We start from the raw sequence: 24,861 nt of genomic DNA, 5'->3' as shown, positions 1-24,861 counted from the left end.
TTCTCTGCGTGACTAGTTAGAGGGACATGCTTATGAGAATACTTAATTTCACTCTCCATTCCTTTTTTCTTTTTATCTTTGACTGAACTGGAATATAGAGGTAATCACTTGGAAGCAGAGCTGCAGCGAAACCACAGGGATAAATTTGACTGATTCTGCTTTCTGAAGTTGTTTTCACGTACTGTAACTTAAGAGCTCTGAAGAGGTAACTGTGCTTAATCTTAGGGGCTGCTTTATGCTCGCTAGGGTTTACGTGACTGATATGCAGCGCTGGCAGATGAGCAGGGTGGTACAAGGAATCTGAAAAGGAGGAGAAGCCGACGGTTTGCACCCTACTCAGGACAGGATGAGGTGGTGCGTTTGCGAATTCAGGCTGCTAGTTAAACTCCGGGAAAAACCAAGCTACAGATGAGGAACAACATGAAGGTGACGACAGGCTTGCTGGGTTAGGTTTGTCTCAGGGCTGTGCACCTACCCGGGCTCCTTCCCTCTTTATTTTTATGGACAGAATTGAAAGTCTGCACACCGATGAATTCTTTTCTTTGGAAATGATCTGCTTTCCCTCCGCTTTTAATCTGTTTGAGCAAGTTTCTTCTTTTAAGAGGTAGAGAAGGCATTCCGTGAGTCTGCATCAAAAAGGCAAAGTTTAAAGGCAGACTCCTCCTGAGAAGAAGCCTGACAGCGCTTCACTCACGTAGGCGGGAATCCTATTATTGAAGACTGAAAAATGCGAATGGGCCTCGGAGAATTGAAGTGAGCAAACACAGCATTGTATAAAGAGAGAGAAGGGAAAAGCTGAGAAGCCCTAAGCCCATATTAAATTTGCCAAACAAACTGCAGGACAGACTACAATGCAGTATAAATAACAAGTATAGTTTTCCTAGTGTCACGCATTCTGGTTGGCTTTTGAATATTTCTGATGTTACAGTTTATGGATAAATAAAATAATTTGTACAGCAATAAAATGAAAGAGTATTTGTGACTAAAACTGGATTATAACTCTGTCAGATTTTCCCCACTTAGCACATCTCTGCCAGACACAGTGCTCTATGCAGAAGATCACCATTTGCTTTTGAGTGCTAATGTACATATGTGACTTTAAATCTCATTTTTACTTGTGTTCACTTGAGGTATTTGAACAAAGGACACAAATTAAAAGCAGATCTGTAACACAAGAGATTATTTGTAGAATCATGCAGAATTCTGAACGGCTCTCTGTGTAACAAAAAGCATGCCTTACCCTATTTGTATTCATCTTTCAAACCCTCAGCTTCATGCGGTTTCATTGCATTATTTGTCTCCTTTCTCAGCATCAAGTAATAAACACTAAGCTGTTTAAAGCTGCTTTTACTGAATGTGTTGCTTTCTTAAGTGATAAAGATTTGGTCAGACAGCTTTTATTCACAAATAAATGTGCTTTTTTTTTTTTTTTTTTTTTTTTTTTTTTTTTTTTTTTAATCCTTAATCTTTTTGTTTTGGTTATGTGATATCCCTTTCTGCTATTTGTGGTGACTCAGCACATGTCATTTGCATCACGCTCAAAGTGCAATCTGTCACTCGAAAATGGGCTCTCAGTTTGTGAGGCTGGCAAAAACGGTGGCCTAAAAAGGCCTCGCAACCCTTTGATAATGTTACAATAGGTGTTCCACAAAGAGATTTACTTTTTGTTCTGTGCTCCAGCGTGTCCAATTATTATAATGGAAAAAGACTTCCCTAAGCATGCTGAGAAAAGCATACTCATCTCTAGTATCAGCTTCACAAGGCACAGCTTGAAATGTTTGTTTGTTTGTTTGTTTCCATTTAAGACTGTATAATAATATGTATAACTGCATAATATAATACACTTTTTTTTTTTTTTTTTTTTTTTTTTTCTTTTTTTCCCCGTGTGTTACAAGGTTCATTTTCTCTATCAGATGATCACAAATGACAACTGACATCCTTTGGTATTTATGGAAAAAGAAGTCATATAAATGAAAGTGTGAAGAAGGGCTGTACAGTCCCATTGTTCCTATGTGCGCTATGGGTAACAACCTGACAGAACCAACCAAACAACCTGACAGAAGGGCTTTGGTAACTGGAAGTCAAACGTTTCCTTCTCAATGCTTGAACTGATTTTACATCTGCAACGTCAACCAAAAATCAGAGCTCACCGGTGGTTCTCGAGAGTCTTTTTTATGTGGTTTTGAGTGAAACTCTTAAGGAAGTTCCTGGCCTTCGCTTGCGGACCTGATAATTAATATATTGAAGTCTTGTTTCCTGATTTCTTCCTGTACATCTGCTACAAAATGACTATACATAGAGATGTAAGGACATATTAAAATTGGAACTCTGATTTCACAATGATTTTTCACTTAGAATATTTTGAAATAAAGGTATCTTAGTCCTCATTTTCTCGGTAATGAATGTGTAATGTGTTGCCAGTCTTCTCGGAGGTACTTCCAGCAGAAAAAGGCATCTGGCAATTAGAAAAGCATATCAGATAACAGCAGTTGTTGTAAATACCTAGAACCTAAGCAAGTTTTTCATCTGGCAGGTTTCCATGCAGGTCGGCTGTCGTCCTTTCATTCATCTTAATATTAGGGCTTCTGCCTGTTAAGTGTCCGCTTAGGTACCGATAGCTGCAAAAGGCTGGACACTTCCTGTCAGAGAGCCGCTGGGGGACACACACTTATCTTACAGCATCAGAGCCTTTGGATAGTTTCTACATTTCCTGGGCACTATCTTTGATAGGTATTTGAGGGCAATAGGAATTCCCAGCTCTGCCTATTAAGAGTCAGAGTGCAATTGAAAATTAGAAAGATGAAAGATGACTTTGTGTCCTGCGACAGGGCATTACGATGGACCTGAAGTTTCATTTAGAGTCTGGTTTCGAGCAGAAACCCTTGAGGAGATAATGAATTCTATTATTAAATGCAAACATGTTTCACATGGGCTCAAATGCACCCTGCTACGGGCGAGCATCCAGATTTTGCAGTTGAACGTGGCAGGGTCTGAAACAGCGACCTTCATTTGAGATCTCTATCATCCTCAAGGAAAAAAAAAAAAACAAAAAAAAAAAAACAAAAAAAAAAAACAACAAACAAACAAACAAAAAAAACCCCACACAATAAATGTTAATTAAATAGTTAAATTAAAAAAATAAAGAGTTAATAAATAAATAGTTAATTAAATAAATAGTTAAATAAATGTTAACTGAATTAATAACTTTCCCATACCAGGTGAAGTCTGTAATATTTTTTTCCAACTTCTTTTAGCACACGTTCAGTGAAAGCAACATGTTTCACACAAGACAGTTCAACTGGAAAGCGAATATATTATTTTGGCACATGAGAGTCATTATGGAAACTATTTACAGTAGACTGAAAGTGATAATGTTGCTGTTAGTGTTGTCTTTAGAAGTTTACAGGTCAAGACATTGAAGATAATTTCACACAAATTCCATTTTAAGAATAGTTTTTAATGCTAAAAATACTGAGTCATTATGTATGATCATCCTGCGAGAGTAAACCAAAATCAAAATCTAACATGACTTTCAGGCGTATGTAAGGAGCTCTTTAAAGAAGGGGTAACTCTGGAGTCAGTCTGGGATCTTCTGTACTGCTGAACAGCTCCAATTGTCATTAAATTCTTCTTTGAGGCCTTTCGAGTTAATATTAATGGCCTGCTTTACACAGTATATTGCTAAAAAAAAAAAAAAAAAAAAAAAAAAAGAAAAAAAAGAAAAAAAGAAAAAACAAACAAAATAACTCATCTCATTTTAAATGGAAGAGACAGGAATCACACCAATATTTCACAAAGAACTTTCGCAACATTAATTGAAAATGAAAGAACCAGAGTTGAAGCACGTGCAAACGGAGTCTCAGTTCCCCAAGAGCGCTTCGTTTCTCTGCAATAAATCTCTTCTGGCTCTGCTTTGTGCAGTAAAATCCTCTGTGGAAATTCTGATGTCGGTTGTGGGTTTTCTTACGAATGTTAAAAAACATTTTGAAATATTGGCTCAGCGTCCATTTCTTTGACAGAGCGGCTCGGGTGGCAACAGAGCTTAAGAATCACGCCGTCGGAACACCTCCGCTACAGGCAGGGCCGCCACCCGCTCGGCGGAGCCGCCCGGAGCCCCGTCCGACCGGGTGCGGAACGCCTCCGGACGCGGGGCCGTCACGGCTCCTCCGCGCGTTCCGCGCCAGCGCCTCGCCGCCCCGAGTAAGACATTCCTGCCTCCTCAGATGTCACCTAAATGTCCCCTGTGTTAGTTTAAAGCCGTTCTGCCTTATCCTGTCTCTTTCAGGCTGTAACAGAGATGACAAGTCACAGCTGGAAGCGATGACGGAGCACGTGGCGAGAAGGGGCCGGGCCGACCCGGGAGAGCTCAGGTGCGGGCGCCGCAGCGTAAGGGGCGGAGCCGGGATCCACCCCTTCGCAGCCCTCATTTAAGACTCGGCGGCGGAGGTGAGAGCATCGTGCCCGAGTTCTGTGAGTAGTAGAGAGATCTTTAGAAGGTGAGGCGTTTTTCTTTTCTTTGGTGCTGCTTCTGCGGCAGTTGCTGCGTTCGGGCTCGTCTTTGGTTGCCGCAGCCTAGCGCTTTGCCACCCTCCTGTTATTGCTGTACTTCACGTCAGTACAACAGTATCACACAGACCGCATAACAGGTCAGCGTCTGTCCTGTTTATGAGCTGGCTTCGAGTGCTAGGAGGCTGTAATGAGGCCTTTGTCCCTTGTGATAAACAGACCCAAATCCCTCAATGTTTCTCGTTGGAAGAAGTATTGTAGCCCTTTGCTCCCTTTGTGGCCTTCCCCCGGAGCCACTCCGGCAGTATTTCCCCCCCCAAGGCCCGGGCGCGGGACTCCAGCCGGGGCCCTTCGGGGCAGAGCGGAGGGGGACCGTCACCTCCCTCTTCCCGACGCCCTTTCTCTTCTGACGCGGCCCAAAATGTCGCCGGCATTCCTGGCCGCAAGGGGGTGCCGTTGTGCTCACGTTCAGATTTTAGTCCGCTAGAACCCTGACCCAAGCGGGACACCGGGCTTCTTTGAACCTCGTAGTGTTCACGTGGGCTTGCTTCTCATATTTGTCTAGATCCCTCTGGATGATATCCCTCCCTTCTATTGTATCAGCAGCACCACCGAGCTCGGTGCCATCAGTGATCATGTCTAGGGTGCGCGCGATTTCTATATTTGCGTCATCGGGTACGAGGTTGAAGAGCACTGCTCCATAGAGCGGGTCTTAGGGGATGCTATTCGTCCCTGTGGGGTAAAGAAAACTGAGACTTGTGTGAGCAGAGTACGTACTGCAGGGTTAATGATTTGAGATGCCAAGAAAGGATGATTTCATCTTTTGTTGTTGTTGTTGCTGTTGTTGTTGTTGTTGTTGTTGATAGTGGTGTTGTGTGTTTGGTTTTTATCCCCTGGTAAAATAATTGGAATACTTGGAGTATTGGCATTGCAAACAAGATGGGTTGGAAACCTGTGAGCTTTTGAACATATGACTGTGAGGTTTCTTTTTATTAAACAATTGCCCCTTCTGGGAATTGAGCAAATTCTGCTAGTGGCTCTGAGAAATGTCAGATTTGATCTTCTACCTCAGCACAAGTAGTGGAGATGAGGGTTCAGCAAGTCAGACAGCGACTTGAGGCGTGAGCTTTCTTGTTTGATCATCTCACTTGATCAGAGTTCCATTTAAAACAGAACAGTAGAAAAGCCTGTCAGTCAGACAGTCTCCGCAGTTTTCTTTCCTCATGTGCTGAGCTCAGTCAGAGTCCTTGGAGTTCTGGGGAGCTTTCGCTAAGCTCTTGCCAAGCTTTTGCTAAGGTGGCGAAGTCTGGGGGATCCCATCTTTCGGGAAAGGCTTTGAGAAGGATAAGCGGTTCTGCCTGACTTATCCGAGGCTAGTGTGTCTAGGTACTGGATTATACCAGTATATATATATATAGTGTATATATATATACACTATATATATATATATATATATATATATATATATATATATATAATATACGTATATACACACACAGATAGTATTCATATATATAGATTGTATCATAAGCAGTAAGATTTGCAAGACTGTCAGGGAACTGCAGAATCCACGTCCGAATCACCGATCCGGCACCTGGGCGAGGAGACCGGGTCTGTCTCGGGAGCACAGGCGGAGGCGATTTACCGTAACAACGGGAAGGGCTGGAACCAGGTTCTGCCCCTCTCAGACCTCACTCGAGGGTCGTTTGCCAGCGAGGAAGGATCTCTCGGCCGAGATCCCTCCTTTGTGGAATTTTTCAGTGAGCCTAGATCTTCAGAGACAGGTAAGCCTTGTTCTTTTTGTTACGTGATCTCACGGCAGTGGTTTCAGTGCTGTTACAAAGATAATAGCTGTAGCCTTTCCTTTGTAGCCTTAATATTTCTATTTATATGGCTGGATTTTGACGTGTGAAGTAATTAAGAACTTAGAAACTGCTGAGAAGGGTTATATCAGAGAAAGGAATTTAAATGATCTCCTACTGTCATTGTAGGTTTGATTTCTCCTTAATTGGGAAAAAAATCCCCTTACTTTGACATTTATTGCACGGTTTTGAGGGCAGGGATTTATCTTGTCAGCTTGAAAAGTCAAATTGATGCAGAAGGGCTATTACTGTAGATGAGTTTTCCCCACGTGAGCGTAGATCCTAGAGAATGTGGGAGCTCCCACACGGCGTGACAAGGGAGGGCGTTTTTCAGTCTAGGGGATCAAGAGAGGGGCGTGTTTGGCTGTTTGAGTCTTCATAGCTACAGAACTTACTTTCTGTTCAGCCCTTCTGGGTATTGGTGGTAGAACACACTAATACTGATTCTATGCAGACAATATGTTTAGTGGAATGTCTTGGATTTTAGCAGTTGAAAGTCTTTGATGCTGCGTGGGAGGCAATCTGTACTTGTTAGCTATATCTGTATTACTGATTCTGACCTGTTTGCCATTTTGCATGAAGGGGATAGGGTCATTAACTGCAACGATTTAAGCAATTCTGATTCAGTAATTAATTGCTATAAGTTTGCCTTTTTTTTTTTTTTTTCGTTTCTAACATCAGCTCGCTCCACTGAGCGCACGCATAACAAAAGAGAGGTGTCTGTGCAGTGTTCTAGTTCTGTATTATCTGAGCATGTAAGGAAGATGCTTGTCGGGCAGGGGGATGCAGAAAGTCAGTCTTATCTCAGCAGACAGCCCTTCCTCCTTCTACCTCTTATATATAATAAAAATAAAAGCTAAGCACTGACTCAGACCCCCTACAAAGGAGACTGCAAGCGTTTGTTAGGATAAATGACGAGAGGAGAGGCTGGCAAAGCATGTGCAGTTTGGCAAGAGCAATTCTGCTCTTTATTTGTATATATGTATAAATACTTTTTTTTTTTTTTTTTTTTTTTTTTTCCTGATTTGGAATCAGTATCCCAAGAGGTGTTCAAGGAAAGGGTAGGTAACGCACCAAGTTTCATACTTTATTAGTGTGGCTGTGACTGGTTATCTGTTAGCTGGTTTAGATCTTACATAGACAGCGAGGGTGCAGGAGACTGACCTGTTATAACCCCCTTGCCGAAGCATTTGGACCGGACTCTCAGCAATAGCCGGGGCAGTCAACAGACTGACAGTGAGCAGCAAGGAGCAATAGGGTGTTTTCTTTTTGTATTTACTAGAAAAATCAGACTTGTAATTGTGATGAGCTTGTTGTTTCTTATAAGCATTTATTAGCGCAGTTAAAGAGACTTCAAGCATTCCTCAGGAAAACGATCCATCATTATGCTTGTTGTGATGATCATTTGCCTTTTAACGTGTCCTTGAACTATTAATTAGAAATATCTACTAATGTAGTGCTGTGCTGTTCATATCAATAGGAAAGCAGAATCATTTTTAAGTGAGCTCTGCACACAATCCTGAATTATCTAACAACTGTTGCACTTCAATGGTAGCAGAAACAGATCAGTTATTAAACATGTAGCCAGTACATAACTGCAGACTACAGCAGAAAAGATTCAATCTGTTTACTTTTATTATACAGAGGCAGAAGGGAATGCAGTTTCTTTTATTTCAGTCAGAACAATGTGATACAATACCACCACCCCCTTTTGTATTAGAGTTAAGTCTCAGTTTGGGACCAAGGCTCACAGAAAATCACCAAGTTTCGAGGCAAAGGCTTTCAAAGAGAAGCAGCAGCTAGAGAGTTTCCTAGGGAAAAACCAAGTAAATTGTCAGCAAACTTAACTGTAACACAGAAAGAAGTGTTTTCTCAAGAGCTCAAGGCTTTACTGAATTAAAGGAATACTTCTATCCATATGCTCAACTGCAGCAATAAGACCACTGGTATCATACTCTGCAGTTTTACTTGTCGCATAAAGCATATCTGATATGTTATAGTTCTGCATTAGCTTCATTTGAATTTAAGTGTCAATTTCTGTTTCTACAGGCTACCAAACACAGCAAGTGGGCTTGCTTACAAGGGATCATCTTGGTCACCTTTTGCCTTAGTCATGATAAACAGCCTAACACCCCCACCAAAGGAACAAGGCTCAAGTCCAGAAGTAGCCAGCACATCTTTTATTGAGGTAAGTGACATTTTACAGTGTGGTTTATCTTGGTTTTATTCAGAGACAGACAGGCATCCTCTGTACAAAGTATTGAGCATGACTTCTCTTTCCCTCAATTGCATAAGACATCCCACTCACTTCTTAGGACACACAGCACTCACTCTGAGAGACACAACAGCTTTATTGAAAGACCATTTTGAGCCTTTATTTTATTTGTCTCCAAACAAGACAGACATCATAACCTGTTTCTCACATCACAGAAGCGAGCTTAGAGATATGCCAGTGGTACACACTGAAATGAGAACAGAGTTATATCCTGATGCTGCCCTCTACAGCTGGGCTTAAGTAATAAATAAAGTAGTAATAAATAAAGTATTAATTATTACTTTAATTATTATTAATTTATTTTAATTATTATTAAAGTAGCAATACAAAGTAGAAGACTTCTCTTACAAAGCAAGTCCTAGTTCATATTTTATTTTTGAAATTTAAGTTGTCTGCCTACAGATTGCAATCAGCACACATTTAGGGAGGCACACTTACTTCATATTTCTAAGTTAAACCTCAGTAATGCAAAAAGAGTTTATTTAATGTTATACAAATGTAGAAAAGCAGTGGAGTCAGCCTTTGACTTGGCACAAGAGGAACCATCAGGACCATCTTCTTTATTCTTCTGCTTAATTGACTTGCTTTACTAGAAGAGAACACAAAACACTTACAGAGCAAAGTGGCAACTTAACTCCTTCTCAGGTATCTCAAACTATTTCAATCAATACTATAAAACACCCACAGCATACCAGACACATACACTGCAGGCACACTTACCCTCCAGCCACTTATCCAAACCCTTTTAGAGGGCAACTCCCTCTGCTTCTCAATTGCCATTTAGTGACTACACGGAGAAAAGCTATTTAATCATTCTGGTTTGCCCTAACACTTCAATTCATTTTTCTTCTTTTGCAGGACATAGAGCCCAGCTCCTCCAAGCCTCTTCCTTTACAGCCCAGGAGCCCTACCACAAAACCACCATCACCACATGGGAAACAGTCAAGCACACAGGGAAGACAACATCAGCAGAAGCCGCCCCCCACTCAGGGAAAGCCCCTATAGGAAGAAGGGGCCTTCCCTCACACCCCCACTCAGGGGAAGACCCTTCTATAGGGGCTTCCCCCCCACACCCCCACTCAGGGGGCCCCTATGCCAGGTGGGGCCCCCTCCTCACCCCCACTCAGGGGGCCCCTATGCCAGGTGGGGCCCCCTTCACACCCCCACTCAGGGGGGGCCTCGACAGGCCCCCTCACCGACAAAAAGACCGACATGAACCCACCATCCCGCCCAAAAATAAAAAAAATATATCTCTTTAGAGATAGGGCAAAACCCGGAGTCTAGCCCCATTACAAAGGGGGAAACTCTGGCCTCTCACTCTAAGAGTGAGCGGCCAGAGTTTCCCCCTTACATTCCAAATCATACAAGACAAAAGCAAAGCCCAAACAACACTTAACAGCCAAGAAAAAGACTCAAAGACCTACCAAAAAGCTAAAGTCCTTACAAACAAACACAAAAAAAACAGCCAAGTACTAACAAAACATCTAACTTCTCAAAAAAGAAGTTTAAACTACCAAAGAACTCTGAAAAAAAAACACCAGCCAAAAACTAAGACAACTAAACAAGCCAAGACCTAACAAACACACCTCAAACATCCAACTCCAACCAAATTTAAACAACAAAAGAAGAAAACTCTGCGTGTTCAAACACTAACTCCGCAAAAAACCAGCCAAAACTAACAAAGACAACTCAACACCACAAAATACTAAACAAGCCAACACCTAACAGACCAATCACAGAAAAAGAAACTCAAGCAACTACACTTGCCCCACAAAAAAAGCCAAGTCCTAACAAACACACTAACATCTAACTCCTCAACAACATTTAACCAACAACCAAAGCAAACTCTGCATGCTCAAACAACACACTGAATCTGCAAAAAACACCAAACTCAACACTACAAAAACAAACCGAGTCCTGACACACCACAACCGCGACTACTCTACGAGGAAAATTCAACGACCGCTGACAAAAGCCAAAAACTCTGCACGCTCACCGACACGAAGATTTTCCCTCAAAAAACAGCAGCCAAAACTCAGAAAACTCGGTGCCGCAAAAAACAGAAACCAGCCAAGTCCTAACAAGACACCACCAACCAACTACTCACCGAGAAACATTAACTGACCTTCAACAAAACCAACTGCTGACCGAGGCAAATGCAACAAAGAAGCCACCGCATGCGCTAACCTGACGGTGCCAACAATAACACGATCGAGCTAACCCCCGACGGCTCCGTCCCCTAATGAAGCACAAACAACACTGCATACTCTAGCCTCCGAACCACACAAAAAACATACATACACCAAAAACTGCACAAGTTGCCGATGCTACACGCCTCAACCGAGCTTCCCTGCCTTCCGGACATCAGGCTCCGCGCTAACAGAAACAGCACAAAAGAACACAACGCCAACCTATGCGAGCCCCTAGACCTGATCCAAACGAGCCGTCTGACTCGTCCCCTGCCACCGTGCCGATTCCAACTCCCTGAGGCAACATTTACAACAAGCATTCCACCATTAACCAATAACTATGGCCAATCGGCAACAGAAAATTAACTAACCTCCAGCCGACCGTCTGCTGAACCCCAAAAAACAGCCCGCTTGACACTCTAGCGCCAGCCTCCTCCTGCCTTTGCCCGCCAGCCACGGCATCGACAGACGCACCAGCTGCACTAGAACCTGACAAAACTAAACAGCTCTAAGACATAGCACCTCACACTACAAAACCCTTACAGGACAACCACACCAATATTTCTTAACCCTAATCCTCTAACAAGTCACACGCCTCGAGGGCACGACTGAAAACGCTCCATCTACCTCCAAAAAAAAAAAAAGGGTAAAGAAACACAGCCCCTACCTGGTGACGCCGTATCCTCATCCCGACGGGCTTTCGCGTGGCCGACCTTCTCGTCTGACGGCTCGCGCCCCTGCTCCCCTCCGTCCTCCCTGTCGAAGCCGATGCTCCGCTACAGAACGCGATGTGAAAGAAAAAAATCCTGCTGTTCGGCTCCCTTGCTTCCGTGGCTTTGTGATGGTTATTCCATTGCGAATGCTGCGGGCCCAATTTGAGTATCCCGGGACCACAGGACTCCACGACCTGTCTGGAGAGTGAAAACCTGTAGTTCTGCCGGCCGTCCTTCTCACGCTTCCCAAAAGCTGCGCCGATCGTCTTTACCCCGCAGTCCTCCAGTCCCTTGCAAAAATAAAATGATTCGTAGAGTAAAAAACTACCTGCAAATCACTCACCCCAGCTCCCTTTGTTCAGGTTACTCCCGTCACTTACTGCAATTGAAGACAAGCTCCGGAGGCCTCGCGCTCCTCCCGGTCTCCTGTCACCTGCACAAAAATTTTAGTCTTAGACTCGCTGACCGAACCTCCTGCAAAGATACATTTCACTTTCCTGACAACTAGCAGGGACGTACAAACCTACTGCTGGAACAAACGACTGAAGCCGAGAAGCTCCTTTTGGATGCGTGCACGCCCATTTCCACGCTTCTCGGTCCTGCGAAGGACGCCCCCGGCAATGAAACCCACATGGACCGGCCGCTCGAGCCCCGCTCCTCGGCGCTCCCCTCGTTTCCGCGTCCCTCGAGGAACTCTCGCCACAACACCGACTCCGCCGCCTCGTCCCCGGAACGTATTCCTGTAAAATCTGTGAGCCCTCCACGGCAGCGTTCCTGTCCAGCCGTGTCTCCGTGTGGAGAATGAGACCACGCTCCTGAAACTACACAGAAAAGAAAACGAGAGAACACGCGATCCCGTCCCCCTCGCCGAAAGCGGGACGGACCGAAGCGCCCGAAAACGCCGGCCGAAGAGGCGAAGCCGCCCCGGGGTCCCTCTCCGCCCGGGCCCGTCCGGCGGCGGTACCGCGCCGGCCAATCCGAAACGCCGGGTCGGAACCCGACCGCCGCGCCTAACTAAAGGCGAGGAAATAGAAGCGGCCGAACGGCGGACCTGCGAGATTACTGCAGGAAAAAAACAAAAACAAAAAACAAATACCTATTAACTCCCAAACTCTCAAGGCTTCCACCGCCTCAGCGATTCCGGCATAAAGGAGTCTCCGCCGCGACCCTCGGTCGATCTGCGAAAAGAAAAAGATTCCGTTTAAGCGGCTCTCGCCGTCGCTTCTTACTCCCGGCGGCACCGAGACCGCGGGAACGCGGCTCCGTCCCCCTTGCTCCGGCTCGACAAAAAGGAAGGATCCGAGAAAGCCGCTCACAAACTCGGGACGGACCGAGAACGCGGCGGGGCTGCGCTGCGACTCGGAAAACCGAGCGGCGGCTCCCTCCGAAAACGGGACGGCGGCCGGACGGCGACACTGTGCCGGCTCCCAGAAGCCGGGGAAGCCCGACGGCTACCCTGCGTCGGCTCCAAACTGAGCGCGGCGAAAGCCCGGAGAGAAGCCGGGGCCCCGGTTCTAATAGAACGACTCACCGGTCAGGGCCGATCCTCGACACAGAAGATCCGGCAGCAGCCTGAAACGAAACAACAAAAAACATCACAACCAAGCTCAAAAACACGCGTAAAAAAAACAAACCCACCTACCGCCTTTCGGCCTCACCGACGCGAAGACCGGACGAAGAAACGACACCCGCTTCGGCTCTTCGTAATGCTGATTCCCGTCGACTCCCTCGTGGCTACCGGCGGCCTCAGGCGGAGCTTAAGAGGCGTCGGCGCGGTTCCGCCCCCGGGCCGCCGACGAACCGCAGCCGCGCCCGGGCGGCCGCAGCTGCGCCCGGCGGCCGCGGCCCCGCCTGACGCTCGCCGCCTCGTTAGCGCAGCTGGGGCTCGTTACGGCCGGCCCGGGGCCGTGACGGTTTGACGTGTGAGCCCTAGATCTGAATTAGGGGCTGAGATGACGTTTCTGTAAATGACAGCTTAGTACGCGCTTCCCCTTCTCGTCTCTTTGCCGGACTCATAAATCAATTAAATAATTGTGCCAAATTGGAACGGATCGCTTTGCGTCTCACGAGACACCCTTCCAAAGAACGTCCCCGCCATTAACGGTCTCCAGAGTCCCCTGCTGTCCGCTTTCTGTCTCTGCCACGCTTTCTCTTGGCCCTCATCCAAAGAAAAAAAAAAAAGGAGAAAAAAAAAACAAAACAAAAAAAAACTACAAAAACCAAACCAAAACAACAACAACAACAACAACAGCAACAACCAAAGAACAAAACCAAAAAAGATTGTTAAATATGTAACAACTTTGTACCTGACTGAGGAAGAAAAACTAAAGGTGGAGGTGGAAATATGGGAGCAGGGATGTGGCAATCACCCGCAGGGGTTAATGATGTGCCTGAGCTGGTGAAGGACATTTGCAGCACAGCTTTATGAACGGCTCTGTACGGTGTTACTTGGGGTTACGTTGATGTGACGCATACATAGGCAGGAACGCTTTCGGAAAGAGTTCGGTCATCTCCAAGGTACTGTGTAAAGACTTCAGTGATCAAACTCGCTTTGCTTAGCAGTCTTGGTCTTAATTGGAAATCTGGATGTTTTGGGGGCAGCGGGGGGAAACCTTTGCCTGCTGGTTTTCTGGCAAAGCCATCCAGTTAATGTAGTTGGGAACTACAGCGATTGGGTACTGGCACATACAACTCCTTGGCTTGTAAATGTATAAATACATCTCTCGCTTTCCGGACCTACTGCTTGCAAATGGGTGCGTGTGCTCAAAGCGAACGTGTCCTGGGCTACAGATTCTGATGGAGAGGCCCAAAGCGGACTTCCCTCCAGATGTTCCATCACTGTTTCTGGCTGCCATTTAGCATTTTCTGTACAGCCTGATAGTGACAGGACAAAGCAGAATAGCTTTAAATTACAAGGGGAGAGATTTAGGTCGGTTATTAAGAGGCAGGGAATTTTTACTCAGGTAGGTGAGGCGCTGGCACGGGATGCCCGGAGAAGTCGTGATGGCCCCATCTCTGGAGGCATTCGAGCCTGGGTTGGATGGGGGGTGACTGAGGGGGTGGCAGCGCTGCCCGTGACAGAGATCGCTCCTGCTGCTCCCCTCCCTCTCAAAATCTTGTCACAGAAACCCAATACAGATACCAATGTCTGTTACTAAATGAGGGGGAAAAACCCCACACCTATTCTTGTCTGGATTTCCTTCAAAAAATAACAAAATAGTGCGACTTTGATGTGATACTAGAAAGAAAGAGTGCAGTTTAATACGGGTTGAGAACATGAATAACAAGGTAGATGGGAGGTTTAGATCTCAGAAGCCTCGAGAAGTGATCGCTAGCTGTGAGAATACTTTCCCTGGATCACAGACTGTAAATCTGTGCTATTCCTAATTCATCAATGATGAAATGGTTTCATTTTTTTTCTGCTCAGAATCAACGCACAACATTCAGACTCTGATTGCAATTGGAGTCTGCAGGTCACTGGAGGGAATCCTGATACTAAGATACACTTGGGAAGGTAGAAGAAAAGAAGCAAAACCAACAACACCTCCCACATACAGAAACATACAAACTAACTAAAAAACACAGAACAAGGAAGAGAGAAAAGGAAAAAAAAAAGCAAAACAAACCTCTTGCTGTGAAGCTGTCATGTATTGCAGTGAAAAAGTGTACGAACAGATTAGTTCCCTCAGCTTCTTCCAGTCACGAGATTAGAACCTCATTTCTCATAACTGAGATCTTGTCAATAAAAATGAATTCCAGCCTCTGCCCTTTATCCTCTACAAAGAAGGCTGTGAAACTATTTTATCCTGCTCAACTCATCAAAGGTACGCTGAGAATATTTGACTAAATCTGCCAACAAACCCAGTTCTGTAATAAAATATCAATCTGGATACATTGCAACAAGGGATCGGCAGCCTTCAAAGGAAAATCATTAGGCTGCCTGATGAAAAGTCAAACGCTTCTGGTGAGAGAAACCAAAACTCTGACTGTAACCGAGAACAAACCAGGTTTTCTCATCACTGTAATTGTTCATGTTAACCAGCAGGCAAATTTGGGTAAGACAAAGTATTGCTGTCAGCTTTACTGCAAGGAAAATAGATATTTTTTTCAAACAGATGGATAACACAAAGTTCATCTCCATCCGAATATTTTAATGTATGGGAAATTGGTAATCACAGCCTGAAACTCTGATTGATCAGCTGAGGCAAGTGTCGGGTTTATTGTGGGAGCATAGGTGAGAGTAATTCTGCTGTGCTCCTGGAAGGAGTGGAGCTTGACTCCACCTCCTCTAGACCTCATTTAAGGGCTGACCATAACTAAGGCAGCTTTTCTTGGTGAGTGCTTCCTGGTGGAGATTGCCTCAGCGTTTCCCAACATAGGCATCCATATTGGTGAGTTTTTCCCTTATAAATTATCTTTTGAATATCTGTTACCATCTTTGTGTCATTCTTCCTTACAATTCACGTGTGACAAAGCATGTGAAATCACTGCGTTTTAGAAGCTCAGCTGAGTGCTGATTGTCTTTCCATAGATTTCAAAAGCAACAGACTTCACAAAAATAACTCAGGGATTTTTCATCTGCTCACTGTTACTGAGCGCAGACCCCTCTGTCCCCCTAAGCTTTATCAGCTTTGTCAGCTACATGTGAATATTAATTAATGGTAACCTCTGTTATTTTAATGCTGACTGAGGTACAAATGTCCATTCGGGTAACTGAGTGATGAAGGAGAGTCTTTGTTTTGTCAGTTCGCCATGCTTTGCTTTTGTTATGCACCGTGATTTAAGTGTAAGGTGGACAAAAATGAATCAAATTCCCTTAAAAACAGGAAAGCATTTATGTCACATACGAACATCCTGGAAAATATCTCAAAATTAACAGAAAAAAAAAAAAAAAAAAAGCACTGGTACCCTAACCCTAATTTGGAGATGTCAGGAGCTGTTGCTTTTCATTCTGAGTGATATTAAACACAAGTTTCCTGTAATCTCACCCATAGCAGAATGCATTTTAATCAGTGTAAAACATGTTTACGTTTAATGACATAATTCATTATCTCCTCAAGATTCTTTGCTAGAATTCAGAATCCAAATGAAGCTTTGGGTCCCTCATATTGCTCTGTCATAGGCCACAATGTCATCTCTCACCATCACAGTTTTCAGTTACATCAGAACTTCTAATACGATGAGTTGGAAATTCATATTGCCCTGGAATAACTATTAAAAGATAGTTCCCGGGAAAAGGGGAAGCTTTCCAAACTCTCCAATGTTGTGGGATACACATCCCTGTGTGACTCTCCATTCCCAGCTTCCAGGCTCGTGTGGCAATAAAGTACATAAGTGGCCGCTTAACAGGCAGAAGCCTAATACTAAAATAAGGGAATGGGCAGCAGCTGACCGGCATGGAAGAGTGCAAGATGAATATCTTCATTGCTTTCTAGGTCTGCGCTGGGCGGTTGTTGTCTGATACACTTTTCAAATTGAGGCTGGCAGTATGTTAAGATATTATCCCTAAGGAAATGAGAAGGAATAGGATACCTTTATTTCAAAAAATGAAAATTAAGTGAAGAATCAGAAGCCCAATTTTAAGACGTCCTTACACCACAACATATGGTCATTTTGTAATGTATGTATACACACAGGAAGAAACAAGAAATCAAACATTCAATACATTAATTATTTGGTGTGTGAGTGAATGCCAGCAATTCATCTTACAATTTTCCTTAAACCAACATAAAAGGGACCATTGAGAATCATCAGCAAGATTGCATTTCTGGCTGACATGCTGACATCACAGTCACAAAGTAAGTTCACATGCTGCGCACGAAACATCTGATTTCCAGTTACTAAAGCCCTCCTGTTGTGCTGTGAGGATATTTAGCTTATTATCTGTAGCGCACACAGGAACGCCGGGACAGTTCAGCCCTTATTACTTTTATTAACATTCCTTTAATTCTATACATAGCAAAAATGCAAGTCATCATTTGCAACCATCTGATAGAGGAAATTAACTTTGTAATATAATGAAAACAATCTATATAATGCATAATATAATTGCATTTTCAATGTGAAAATATGCTTCCAAGCTGTGCCTTGTGAAGCCATTATTAGAGATGAGCAGGCCTTTCTGAGCATGCCTAACATCTCTTTCCATTATATTAACTTTATGCTTCACAGTAGAATGCAAACAGAAATCCTCACTGTGGAGCATCCATCGTAACATTTTGAAAGAGCTCTGATGCCTTTTTAGACCACGGCTTTTGCCAACCAAACAAATTCAGAGCCCACTTCTCAGTTACGGATTGCGCTTCCAGCGTGATGAAAATGACAAGTGTGGAGTCACTTGAAATGACAGAAAGGAATATCACAGCAAAAAGTGGAAAGAAATGCTTAGAGATCTTATACTGCTTAAAAAACAAAATCTTAATTCATATAAGAAAGCAGAATGTTCTGTCATAGCACCTTTAAACAGCTTAGTATTGATTACTGGATGGTGAGACAGGAGAAAAATCATTCAAAGAAAGCATACAAAACAGAGGATTCAGAAGAAAAGAATAAGGGATGTTTCATACTACAGAGAATCATTTAGAAGTTGGTGTGATTCTGCAAAGATTCCCTTATGCTATTCGGCTGCTTGAAGTCAGGCTATTCCATCGAACCCCACAGATGAACACAAGGGAATAACTGGATTCAAAGTCATGCATGCACATTGGCACTCCAGAGCAAATGACAATCTTCAATGCAGAGCACCGCGTCCAGGAGAGACGCACTGAGACCGGAAATATCTGAAAGAATTAATCTTCAGTTTTAATCAAAAATTATCTTTCACTTTATCAATGTACAAATTAAGTTGTTTATCCATAAACTTAACATGCGAAACAATCATAGCCCAACCAGAATGCATGACGCTAGGAAATTATTAATTTATACTGTATTGTGGTCTGTTCAGAAATTCACTCAGATTAAAAGCAGAGGGAAACAAGCTCAGTCTCAAGGAAAAAAGGCATCGGCACGCAGACTTTCTGATTTACATGCATAACAATAAAATTAAAAATCTTGTTGAGTGTGGAGCGGATTGAAAGACTTCAACCAGTCTTTATAATGAAAGATCATTTTATAAGCAGAAAAAAAAATGCATTTAGAAGTGAATTAGCAGTTCTACTTGTGTATTAAGCTGTCCTTTTCTGATCCCTTTCTTTTCAGCATCTCTTTAAAGGTGTAGTAAATGGTTTCATCGCTGCTTGGGAGGTGTTGAGATGAACCAAGCGTTTCCACTTGTGCAAAACTCAAGATCCCACAAAAATGTCACCAGCGTGTTGCTGTAGGTCAGCTGTGCCGACCAGTGCTGAGTTTTCTTATCCAGAATCCAAGTGAAACGGGCTCAAATACCTGTCTGAAGTAGGCTGATTTGGGGTGGCTCTTTTTCTTCATTTAGATGAGAATTTATGTATTGGATGAAGGAAAGGTTACCAGAGAAAGTCATTTGAAAACATCCATTTTTACAAGTTGAAAACAAAGAAGAGAAAGGAAGGAAATGTTTTTAGTGGAACATTCTTCAGCAATGGTGCTTTGTGGAAACATTTCCAACAATCTGCAGTCTAAAGTTCGCTGTCTAAACCTCACGTTACAAGACCAAGATTCTGCTGGCTTTGGGTGCATCTCTGAAGCCACGTAAAGCCTACAGACACAGCGTCACGAGGAGAGGGACAACTGCTGAACTTCATTTCCCTCTTACTTACACCGGTGAAATTCAGGAACTACTTTTTGGCAGAAAATGTTACCACATCTTTAATTACATTTGCACAATTCATACAGTAATCACATTTCCCACATATATACATTATAAAAAACAATGTGAAATTCTTTCCCCTCTTCCCCCCCCCAAAAAAAAAAAAAAAAAGATAATTATATCCTGGAAACAGATGGTCAGCCAAATATCTTTCAACTGACTGGAAAGTTTATTCCTGCCTTCAAGAATCTGGAGTTAAGTTCAGATACAGCAAGAGCTGTGAGACAGAGTACATAGAATTTCAAGGATTAAAGGATATTGTGAAGCACATGAGGGACACAAATTTTGTTCCTCTGAGCTGTGGATAGACAACCTCTATTAACTGGTACAAAAATGATTGTGAAATTTGTGCATCCCTTCCAAAACACCTTCTTCAAAATGCTGGAACAATCAAAACCTAAGAGCAATAATGCTGACAAATGCACACCTTTGTCTCATCCACCTGGCAGCATATCTAAAACGCACACTGATTCTCATTCGTACAGCCTATTCTCTTCAGCATCTTAAAACATCATTCTTCTGTTTATCATGTTTTCCCTTTTCAGCAAAGTTCAGAGTCCTTAGAAGGACTGTGAAGATCAGTTGCTTTGATTTTATTCCTGGTGACAGTCATCTATTTTACTGCTTATTTAGTACTATGCAGTTTAAAAGAACTGTGGAATGAACGCTCTCTCTCAGAACAGGATACATTTTGCTATTTTTACTCTTCTGAAAACACAGGTAGGGGATATTTCTGAAAAACAACTTACTTAGCCCCTACAAAAAAAAAATACTAAACAAACACATTTTACAAATGCCAGTCCATTGTGAACTTTGTTCTCAGTTTCTAACCGTACAAGTAATATATATATATATATACACACATATATATGTGATATATATATATATGTGTGTGTGTGTGTGTGTGTATGTGATATCTACTTATGTGTGTTTATGTGTAACAATGCATAAAATATGACATTAATGGAAAGGCCCCTAAGCTACCAGAAAGAAAATGTGTCCCATGATGTTGGAAATCACTGGAGGCTTCCCCAGTTCTGCATAGATATGTTAGAGTGCTTCACTTCAGACATTTTAATTCTGTCATCTTTATTCTTATAGGCAAATTGAGATGTACTGTGTACATGCATATCACTCTAAGGCCAAGTGGAAGACAGGTGAACTGGACTACATATCACGTTTCACAATGAAGTTTTGTATTTTATGAAATAGGCTGAATATTGTTCTACCATTTTGTCAGCCTCCAGCAGGAAGTTACTTCTTCAGTGAAAACACTACTTTCAGGATTTTACTCCAACAACAGCATCAAAAAAAGAAAGAAGGAATACAACATTATTGTGGGTCATCAAATATATGGACTTAATTTGCTAAATGTTTCCTTTGATTATCCCCATTCTCACTCAGTTTCACATTAAACTTCCCTTGTGACAATTAACTTCGCATTTGTTTCACTAAAAGAAAAAAGTTAGGGACCTGAAGTTGAAGCAGCATCACCTGTTAGTCTACCAAGGCTGGAATTCCCTTACACATCAGCTGACCTCCAGTAAAGTCTCATCGCTTAATCAAGAAACAGACAGAATAGATTCCAGTGCTTCCCCACTGCATTTTAAAATACAAGACACCTATGAACAACTCCAGCTACATAACAAGCGATATCTGGACGGTTCTGCATTTTGGCCTCAAACCACAGCTTTGCAGGAACCCTTTCTGCTTCTGTGAACATTTCACCAGAATACACTCTGTCAATGTGCCTTTTTACATCATCCTCACCACAGAGCTGTTTGAAGAACTTTAAAAGAATACCTCCAACTTCAATACACCAGAGAAATACATACATACATTACATTGCATGCTAACACCCTTTCATTACCACTGACCTCACAGCCACTTCAGCATCAAAAATATGCTTCATGAAATACTCAGGTTAAAATTATATCAGTACAGCCTCCTTAAAAATACAGGCGAGTCCTCCTAACTTTAGCCTCATCCATTTAACAGAAAGCAGAGTTAAACACTTCAGCCGGGACAAGCAAAGGGAAGCTTGTAAATTCTCCGCTCCAGCAATTATGTCACAGCAAACTGTGGACAGCAGTATAGGCTGCTTAGCAGTCCTTTGAAAGAAAGAACACCTAAACGTATCGGTTTCCTTGGAGATGTCCTGGTGGCTCAGTTGTGAGAAATCCTACAAGTAGAGAAAGTACCAGCTTGGTTCTCAAAAACTGTCCTCTCCATATTTTATTCTTATCCTCTCAAAAGCTCGGATGACCTTGCTAAAACTACACAACAATACAAAAGCTGTGAAGTAAATGGGTGGAATGAAGCTACAGCCTGTACATCTTACAGCGTCAAGAGTCCTGACCTGATCTTTCATCTTTTACACACAGTTTGCTGCCATCAGCAATTCACACGTTCTCCAATTCTATGCATGGAAAGATGGCTCTCTTTTAAGAGATCATTCCAGCGTGTAAAAATGGGCAAATTCTGGTACACAGTAATGGGATCCCCTCAAAGCTTCCTGAAAAACTTTCTTCAATCACTGCACTGGGTCAAGCTTCCCATGGTAGAGCTGCATCAGTCAACGTTCTCATCTTGGTACACTTCTGACTTACCTTCTATTTTATTTTAAAAGTTCAGATCACTCGACCACAGCTGTGACAACAACATTAACCGCCTCCCGATATAACAGTGGTAGTATTTACGTACCTACAGCTGGAGACACACTGAAGATTTCACGGTGGATTTGAGATCAGCAAAACATTCAAGTCCCTTTCTTGTTTTAAAGCTAAGAAGATACATCCATGGGATTCGTTTCTTCCACTGAACTCAGTGACGCTGAATGACCTAAAGCTTTAAAAAGGAAAATGGTGTAAAAATCAAATACTAGATGATAATAAATAATAAACATAAAAGCATAAAAGCAACATCATATCTTCTCTTGGCCAGCCAAAACATTAATTTTCTGCCTTGATACTCACTGCAGAGGGTAACTCAGGCTCACCCACTTCTTCTCTTTCTTCTCAGGACTACTGCCGTATCTTCAGAGATTTAAATAAACTCTTCTCAGTTCTCTGTTTCCGATTTTAAAGCATCAGAGAAGGTGGTTGGTGCTGAGAGGACGCCTAAAGGAGAAACTAAAAAGAAACCCAACTTTCCACACATTTGAGTACCTCATCTCTATTTAAAGAGTACAAGCAATTGTTAAGGGATAAAACACATCTCATTTTTTTCCCAGATGTTCTTTCAGATATCTAATACTGGAAATATTTTCTATAGTTTTAAAAAGCCTCCAAAAATAATGAAGCATTTTTTCCCTCTCAAAAAACAAGGTTTCTAGTGAGCACTTTGTGCTGTGAATTCCCCTTCTGCATCAACCAAACACAAGAATGAAAGAATCTACTGGAGGGAAAGAATATACGGAGACTACTCTCCCACCACCTGCCCTGCCATAGAGACAGCTGTCAAAACACCTTCACTGAAGTATTCCATTACACAGACAAAACATTTTTTAATGTTCGTTTGAGAACAGAATGGGGGAGATCAGAGAGGTTCTGCTGCTGCTCCAGCCCATGCAACAGATCCTGCAGCTGCTCCAGTCCCCGCAACAGGCCCTGCAATTGCTTCAGTGCTTGTGATGGACCTGTGGGTACTGTAACCCTTCTAAAGGCTCCTGCAGCTGCCATGAGCCTCACAACTAGCCCTGTGGTCACTCCAATTCCGATAATAAGTCCAGCAGTTCAACCAAAGAACTAATCAGTGCCCTTAACTGTTGACCCCTATAAGCAAGATGAAAAAGATATCTATAAAAGCCAAAACATTTAACAAGGAGAGAAGCCCCTAAGTCAAGATTAAGGTTGAGCAAAGCCATTACTAAAATGGGAGGGGAAGAAACACAAAGAAGCTCTCTGACTCCTAACATTAAGTAAACTTTGAGATGTGCAAAAGGATTACAGCTGCTGGCCAACCAAGCACCACGTGCTTCCAGTGGTGGAAGCAACCAGCAGGTGGCTGGAAACAGACACCATGCTCATTTGCTACTGCCCAAATTACTGTCTTGGGCCCTGAAAATCAAGCCTTCTGGTGACATGGCAACCCAGAAAGAACTGAGTCAGACAACAGGACTCAGTCCTGAAACAATCTTAGAATCACCTGGGCAAAAGAACACAGCACTGAGTTCCTATATCACATCCCCTACAATACACTGCATCTGGAAAAATCAGATTATACATTGGCCTACTAAATCGTGGAATCACCACGGCTGGATCACCCAGTCCAGCCATCCACACATCACCAATAGTTCTCAATAAACAGCCTCCCTCAACACAACGTCAAAACATTCCTTGAACACCTCCAGGGTCTGTGACTCCAGCACCTCCCTGGGCAGCCCATACCACTGCCTGACCGCTCCTTCAGAGAAATAATATTTCCTAATGTCCAGCCTGAACGCTACCGATGCTCGGGGACTGGCTGAGCATCGATCAGTGGGGGCTGGGCAATTGTGTGGTTAACAGTTGCTACTCATAAATAAATGAGTGTACGTACCATAGCCATTATCGAGTTTTCCCTTTCTTTTTTGTACGTTAGTAAATTCTTTTTATCTTTAATTCACTATTTCTACCTGTTCCCCCTCTCATCCCAGTCTCGACTGTTACCACGTGGGAAGCAGGGGAGGAAGCCAAAAACTGCAATAGGACTAAACCACCTGCGAAATTAAACCACAGCACTTCAGGAAAACAAAATCACCAGCCACGTTGATTAGGGCCATGTAAGTGCAGAATGTGCAGTAAGACTGCACTGAAAGAAAGAGAAGGGATAAAGCATCAGCAGAAAGAGCAGCATTAACCGCTGAAAAACTGCAAAGGAAGAAGTCAGAAAAGTGTTCCTAAAAGGAAGGCAACTTAATTGGCTGAAAAACTAAACCACAGCCTGCTTGACAAAGGACATGGGCAGAATAAGGGAAGAGCTGTGCCATATCAGTCACCACTACAACCCAAAGAAAGGACACCAAAATCAGCAGCTCAGATAAAAGGATCTTCCATATGGGTGAAGGAAAGAAACAAATGGCATGAAAGTAAACCACCCAGTAAGTAGAAGCTTCATGCTAACAGAGGTGTAATTCAAAAGAAAAATTCTAAGGAGGACAGAGATAAAAGCCAGATATCATTGTAAAAAAAACAAACAAACAAAAAAAAAAACACCAACATAAACATTTATTCTCAGAGCAGAAAGATAACAATAAGGAGCAAGCAAGAGTAATTCATACATTTCAACAGAGGCACTAAAAGGGAAAAGTGAACTGAATGAGAATGAGAGTTAACAGAATCAATTTCTTCCCAGTTCCTGCCTGGCAGGTCCTCCACACCGCTTCTTCTTTCTTCTGCAGCAGCTCCTGAAACATCAGCGGGGACACCATTAGACCTGCGGAGCGGCAAGCCCCCCTCCCGGAGGAAAAGGGAATCTTGACATCGCAAAGGAACTCGGCACGCAGCCACCCAGCCAAGGAAGGCCTTGCACACCCCCCCTCCTGATTCACCCT

At 43.1% G+C, this 24,861-nt stretch overlaps 1 protein-coding gene and 1 long non-coding RNA gene across 2 annotated transcripts; one reads left to right on the top strand and one right to left on the bottom strand.

Moving 5' to 3' along the window:
* The first annotated feature begins 4,399 nt into the window (after window positions 1-4,399).
* Window positions 4,400-9,688, top strand: LOC140254224 (uncharacterized). The gene is made up of 3 exons (XR_011904102.1): window positions 4,400-4,496; window positions 8,418-8,556; window positions 9,502-9,688. It is a non-coding gene; the product is annotated as an uncharacterized lncRNA (long non-coding RNA).
* A 2,275-nt stretch (window positions 9,689-11,963) lies between these two features.
* Window positions 11,964-14,400, bottom strand: LOC140254038 (uncharacterized). The gene is made up of 3 exons (XM_072340226.1): window positions 14,158-14,400; window positions 12,642-12,960; window positions 11,964-12,366 (listed from the first exon to the last, which is right to left on the bottom strand). Exons 1-3 carry the CDS (start codon window positions 14,398-14,400, stop codon window positions 12,050-12,052), a joined length of 879 nt encoding a protein of 292 aa, XP_072196327.1. The 3' UTR covers window positions 11,964-12,049.
* Between the last annotated feature and the right edge of the window lie 10,461 nt (window positions 14,401-24,861).

The sequence above is a fragment of the Excalfactoria chinensis genome, chromosome 6, assembly GCF_039878825.1.
Source record: "Excalfactoria chinensis isolate bCotChi1 chromosome 6, bCotChi1.hap2, whole genome shotgun sequence".
Classification (NCBI taxonomy): domain Eukaryota; kingdom Metazoa; phylum Chordata; class Aves; order Galliformes; family Phasianidae; genus Excalfactoria; species Excalfactoria chinensis.
The sequence above is the reverse complement of the archived record's forward strand: the minus strand, read 5'-3'. Positions and strand labels throughout refer to the sequence as shown.